At 40.9% G+C, this 6,996-nt stretch overlaps 1 protein-coding gene across 3 annotated transcripts in view; it reads right to left on the bottom strand.

The window, feature by feature from the left end:
- Window positions 1-983: 983 nt before the first annotated feature.
- The window catches only part of LOC109952465 (DNA-directed RNA polymerase III subunit RPC4), a 14,502-nt gene continuing 8,489 nt past the window's right edge, over window positions 984-6,996 (bottom strand). Inside the window, exons 8-10 of one of the 3 annotated variants that reach the window (XM_020587558.1) lie at window positions 5,278-5,473; window positions 4,819-5,054; window positions 984-2,231 (exon numbers count right to left, since the gene is read on the bottom strand). In XM_020587558.1, the coding sequence (XP_020443214.1) occupies window positions 5,330-5,473 (144 nt within the window). In that variant the 3' untranslated portion in view covers window positions 984-2,231; window positions 4,819-5,054; window positions 5,278-5,329. Of the gene's footprint in view, window positions 2,232-4,427; window positions 5,055-5,277; window positions 5,474-6,996 lie in introns of those variants that run through there. The other 2 variants (XM_020587559.1, XM_020587557.1) reach the window with 2 other exon arrangements.

A 6,996-nucleotide genomic window follows, 5' to 3' on the forward strand; every position in this document is an offset into this window, starting at 1 on the left:
GTCTCCTGGACTTTCTGACTGGCAGGCCCCAGACTGTCAGGATTGGCAATAGGATTTCAGCCAGCATTGTTCCAAACACTGGCACCCCACAAGGATGTGTCCTCAGTCCCATCCTCTACCCCCTTTTCACCCACGACTGTGTTGCCTCCCACAAAGACAACATCATCCTAACGTTTGCGGATGACACTGCAGTGATAGGTTGCATCACTGGCGGGGACGAAGCAGCCTACAGGAGAGAGGTGGTGGCCGGTCTGGTGTCATGGTGCAAGGACAATAATCTCAGCCTCAACACGGACAAGACGGAGATGATAGTGGACATGAGGAAGGAGAGGAGATCTCATTGGCCACTGTTCATCCGGGGGCTTGAAGTGGAGAGGGTGTCGACCTGTACTGTTTACATTCTCAGTTTGCACATGCAAAATTGCACATTGACTGTTGACTGCTGCACATGCTGCTCCCATGCAGCATACATTCTCTTATTATATTCTTATATATTTTTGTTATATTGCTGCATTTGCTGCTTAAAGTGCCTTAGATTTTGTGTTACTCCCTTACTTGTATTTTGTGGCATTCATGTGGAATGTGGTAAGAATTTCATTGTACAGGGAAAGACATTTCCTAACTGTACATATGACAAATAAACACTTTGACCTATAGTTAGGGCTGAATCAGGTGACCCTGAGCCTTCCCTTAGTTATGCTGCTATAGGCCTAAGCTGATGGGGGCCCCATGATAGTGAGTCACCCTATCATCACTACATGATCATCACTGCATCATCACTACAGAAATTCATTCCTTCTCTTAAAATTGTACACATTGTACATTTACCCGCAGCTCATAAATCACCCCGTCTGCTTTTGGGTGCAAATTTAAAATTTGTTTATTTAGGAAAGTCCAAGCTATCTACTTTTTAGAGCACTAAAAAGGAACTAAAGGAGAACATCCACATCCTTTCACACAGCAGCTCATTTTCTGAGGAGATACTGCAAAATGGTGGACTATATGTTGACTGTAAATTTTCATAGCATAATATTATGCTTATATAAGGACCTGAATGAATCTTAGAAAGGACTTTAGTCAACACTTTGGTGTCATAGTGCAAGGATGGAACAATATATCCATTTGATAGATTGCCTGGGACAGCTTTCACTCGTAAACCATTTATTGCTACTGTTTCTTTGCTGTAACTCGTCAGCGGGACAGTGACAGTGTCCTCATTAAATGCTACAGTTTCTTAAGTTTGTTGGGTTTTGTTGTGACCTTAAAGTGAATCCATTCATGATACCTGAAGAGTGTAAACAGGTGGATAAGAGACGGGGCTGCAGGTTTCTACAGCTTTAACTTAGTCATGTATCCAGATGCCAAAGGACTGGAGCTGGTTCTGCTGTGCCAGTTAGAGAGACTTCAGACTGTCAAAGGATCAAAAGCTTGTATTGACAGCTGGGCCAGATGTGTCATCTGTCCTAAGTTATTTCTCCACCCTGTGTCAGCCTGGACAAAAAGCTTTCAAATGCTTCATGACAAATGAGACTGTATGATACGATTGAAGGCTCCAGAAAAGCTACTAAATGGAACTTGTGATGAGATTGTTTTCTCAACATTATTATTAGTTGCAGACTTATTTAGAAGTCAGAATAAAACGCATCCGCCATGTTTAAACATTGATAGTAAAGAAATGACATTGCAAGATATCAGCAGAGGAAAATAAGAGACAAAGTGACAGGCTTTGTGTGTGTAACAACACTCATCAGGTGTTAATGTTAACGTTACCTGGCCACGTGGTTTGCATTGTAAGGAACCAACACAACTTTGTGTCCCTCCAGTAATGTTCTCGTTTATCTTCATGGTGCCAAAGCAGACACAAACACCAACAGGACGGATTATAACAAACTAAATTCAACCCTTGTCCTATTAATATATTGTAACAGCTGGATACCGAATCACAAGATGGAGACCATTCTTCCCACGAATGTATTAAGGAGAAAAGGTGGGAGATTTTTTTAATATTTGTATTGTGAGAACGTTTTTTTATAACATTAATACATTACATTCATTTATTCTATTTATTTTCCCCACTGAAAGTTATTCGCCTGGCGTACACGGCAAATTTGTTTTTCTTCCGGGGTTGCTTCTGCGTTCTGGGGTCCCCTGCACATGCGCACTAGGGGGCGGTGGGGCACAGCGGCCGAGCCTTTTCAGGCTCCAGCGTTGAAATATCTGCCGTGCACACACTGACAAAGTAAAAATCACATGCAAGTATAAGACGAACACATATTATTTTGAGAACTCAGCTTTCGTCGTCACCTTTCGCCGTGTTGATGTCAGGAGACTCTGTATTTCAGGCTTCACTTAGCCACGGAGTCATGATATTTTGATTAATTTCTCTGACTGGCTTTTTTACTTGTGTGAATCCTGAAACCAGCAAGTTGGGGATACACACACACACACACACACACACATACATACACACACATACATACATATATATATATATACACATACACACATACATACACACATACATACATATATATATATATATACACATACATTAAAACTTAAAGTAAACATGTGAAAAGTCATAAGAATCCAACATTTTACTCTTTTTGTTTACTTTGTTTTATATTGTACTGTAATAATTCTGAAAGCCTGTTTTTCACAAAAAAAATCATCAGAAAGTGCAACAAACTGAACTTCGGAATCTGGTCTGCAGTTATAAAAACTTCTACAGTGCTTTACTTTGACACCTTCAGCCACAGGAGATCAGCAACATATGGATTCACAGCTGCTCTTAAATTGCTCTGTAAGAGCAACTCCATAAAAGAGAAAAGTATAACATTTTGTCAGAATCAGTGGGGTGCACAGAAGTGTACAGTGGTGAAAAGTAACTATATACAGTATACCCCAGTAAATACAATTTGTAGGCACTTGTAGTTTAAAGGATAAGGCCTGTCAATTTTCTATATTAATAGCATTTTAACAATCCCCATACAGAGACTAAAACCAACAATGAATTGCCTCTACTCAATGTTATCAGTCCTGGATCAGCTTATTTGTCTGTGCTGTAAACCTCCATTGTTGTTCAAAAACAATTAAAAACACATCAGTGAAACACAACACTGTGTGACATATTTCTTCATTAGTAAATCTCATACCCAAGTGTAACAAGCTAGCAGAATGTAAACAAAGCTGAGAGCTCAAACAAACTCTCCCACATGCACAGTTGACTCTGACATGTGCTAACTTCAGAAAATTGTGGACACTCGGGAGCTTTTGGGGCAACATAGTTGGGTCTGGGGCTTCATAATGAAAAAACCTGTCACCCAGTGCAGCACTGTGTTTTCTTGATGTGTTTTTAATTGTTTTTGAACAACAACAAAGATCTGTAACCAGTGGCTGGGAGCAGTCTTGGTTTCTGCTACGTGGATGACACATGGGTTAAAATCAGGACCCAGGAGGTAGAGGCTTTCACCAAGCATATCAACTCTGTGGATGAGAACATAAAATTTACTCATGAGGATGCCAGAGATGACTGTCTGGCCTTTTTGGATTGTGCAGTCCACTTGGGAGGGGACACAATCCTGAAAGTAGAAGTATATTGGAAACCTACACACATGTACCAATACCTGCTTTTTGACTCACCCCATCCACTTCAGCACAAACTGGGAGTCTTCAGAACTTTAAATCACAGGGCAGAGAAAGTGCCCACAACTGCAGAGGGGGCCAAGAAGGAGAAATTACACATCCAGAACTCCCTTAGGGCTTGTAGATACCCTAAGTGGACCTTCACCAAAGCTAGGAAGAGGCCCAACACCAATAGGGAGAAACCAGAAACAAGAGGGGATAACACTGTCATCCCTTATGTGGCTGGTTTATCAGAGAAGTTAAAAAGGATATTTCACAACCACAATATCCCAGTTAACTTTGCCGCTTCACAAACACATGGCCCAACACAGGAGGGCCAACTCCAGTGGACCAGAGTCAGCAGTCCACCTCCACCTGAAGGACAAAGGACATTCTTTTGAGGACAGTGTAGTCCAGATCCTTTCCAGAGAACATCACTGGTTTGAGAGAGGAGTCCAGGAAGCTATTTTTATAAAAATAGAACATCCCTCACTAAATAGGGGTGGTGGACTAAGACACAACTTGTCATCCATCTACAATCCTGTTTTGAGATCTCTGCCCAAACATGCCCACCAGGACAATAGGCGTCGGTCGACAGGGGAAGATTCAAAGACAGGTAACGACTCTCACCGATCCTGGGCTATAACGACTCAGTCATTAGGGGACATTGTTGGGCATCAAAGGACTGAAACACCACCAAGGGCGATAAATATCTCCGGCTCAACACCAGTCAGTCAGAACTGATGAAACCTCTTGGATGAGAGGTGAAACGTCTTCGACCTAGAAATCTAGTCCAGTTGATTTTTTCAGTTCACTATGACCTGGATGACTGAGAATCTGCACAGACATAGTAAAAATGCAGAAAATGACTGGCACTGTCCTTTAAGGCAGCAAGATAGACAATTCCATATGCATCATGCACATCATTAGTGCACCTTTTAGCCTACAGAATCCAGAATATTACACAGTGAGAGACAAGTCTACAACTATACATCATATGAACACAATCCAGATACACTGAGTTATAACAACATGTAGGAAAGTTCAGTATCAAAGCACCTAAAAGTTAAACTAAGTCACCCAGTCATGAAAGTCTGCAACCTCTGTCACATGATGGTAATGTCTGTTACCTGTTCAAACATGGTCTCTGGTGTCAGATCCTTCTCTAATTGTCCACTGACCCTGTGCACTGACCTTTGATCTCTTCCATGTAGATACTGTGATGGACCTTGTGTTGTCTTTTTCAGTTGGTCTGTAGCTCACAGTCACGTCAGCTGCTTTGCTGGTGTGTACAGAACTGATGGCTTTCCTCTCAGGGAAGTTGCCCACCCGTAGATAGATAATCAGTGCTCAGGTAACAGTAAATGACTGAGTCTTTGTACCCCAGTGGGTTGAATTTGACACTATTTCCTCCTCTGGCTGTCTTCACCCTTGAGAGAGAAACACAATTGTTCAGTTCTGACAGGTTGTTTTCCTGTCACATGATTTCAATTGTATTCTTCTTCTTCTTATTGTTATTATCATTATAAACAGGTTACTGAAGCCTGGAGAACAGACTACTTGTGATTATTCCTCCACAGTCAGCTCTTCGTGGAGTAACACAACATGTCCTACCAGATGAAGAATTATATGGAATTCAAAATAAATCTTTACTTGTGTCAAAGAGTCAGATTTTTTTGGGACATGAGAAGTAGATGAAAGGTGATCAGGGTCCTTGCTGCTGCTGGGTTGTTGTAGACCGTTTCAGTAAAGCCTGGAAGTCAGGAGATAAGACCAGTTTGTGCTGGACGTTTCCCAGCACCATCATGTCTCCAGTCCGCCCATCAGAGAGACGCACAGACACCAGTTCCTGCAGCAGAAGAAGGAGAGATTTTTTCTAGTGACACAGTGTTTTTCTGTTTATATTGCCTGAGGATTATTGGCAGCAACCAACAGTTTGAAACAGTGGTGATAATCTGGTATTTGGTGTTGCAGTTTGAGCAAGGAATAAAATGGTATACAGTAAATGAAAAGTTCACTGTACTGCATTTTGCAACAAATTGTATGGTTCAATTCAAAGATTTTGGTGGATGGTTCACCTAAGAGGAAAAACTTTTTAAACTGCATTACTGATAAAAATGGACAGCTATATCCTGTGTGATATCCCAGGTCCTTGGACACAGGCATGTGCAGTTATATGCAAGTTTGATTTTTGATGTGAAAAGAACTAAATACAACCCCTGTGGCAAACAGACCTTCTTCAAATGTTAGCGCACTGTTACATTTTATGTCATGAAAAACCGAAAAAGAAAACCCAACCACAACAGCAAATTATAATAAGGGTAATTATGGCTTTCACAAAGGTTTGGACAGTAGTGCATCCACTGTAGTAACCCTCCCGTTAGGTATCACAGCTTGCAAACACTGAAGCTGCTAAGAGTCTTTCTATTCTTGATTACATACATTTTTACTCACTCCTCCTGCATTTCACTTCAACTTCTGAGATATTTTTAGGCAGTCTTACACATACATGAGATTTTCAACAACACTCAGGTCAGCGTGGGCAGCTCTAGAAAATCTGGGATGGGGCAACCGTGCTGGAGCACAGACTCAGAGAGGGGTGGCACATTTGAAATACATGTAAAAAGTAAATAGGGGTGCTCCGATCAGGATTTTTGGGGCCGATCACCGATCTCTGATCACTAGAAGCTGTATCGTCCGATACCGATCACCGATTACAGGGTCTACTTGTGGGATTATCATGTATCATTAACAACAATGTAAATTAAGTATTGAAATTACAAGAAGAGGAATATCATGAATTGACAACTGCATTTATTGGCAAGAAACATGTGTAACACTTCAACTTAAAACATAGCAGCCTGTGCTTGCCTTGGTTAGTAACTGGGAACAGCTTGGAGCTTGACAAATACAACTTTCCTGTTGATTACATAAAAATAAATAAAATAACAGAACAAAGAGTCTTTGACTAGCTTTAGACTAAAAACTGCAACAAAAAAGGAAAAATACAAATAACAAACTTGCATCTCCATATCTGTATCTGTTTCTATCAACTACAACTTTAACTCAATTCTCAGGGCAGGACTAACAAGCCATTGCAAGTTCACATCTCTTGGGATGTCAAGAAGAAAGGCAGTTAACTAACAGAACCACAGCTGCACTATCATGATGGCTTCTGCCTCATGAATCAATAATAAATTCTGAAGTAGTTACTTTTTTCTCAGAAGCTCAGTCAGATTTTGTGGGCATGTAGAGAGGTAGAGAGAGCAACAGTGATGTAGAGAATGTAGATTAGTAGCTGGCTTCTTGCATCAAGGGCAGATTTTTCTTTATAAATATAAGCATCTCCGCATTTTTGGCTGACAGCTTGTT

This window comes from Monopterus albus, unplaced genomic scaffold, assembly GCF_001952655.1.
Source record: "Monopterus albus unplaced genomic scaffold, M_albus_1.0 scaffold461.1, whole genome shotgun sequence".
Lineage (NCBI taxonomy): Eukaryota > Metazoa > Chordata > Actinopteri > Synbranchiformes > Synbranchidae > Monopterus > Monopterus albus.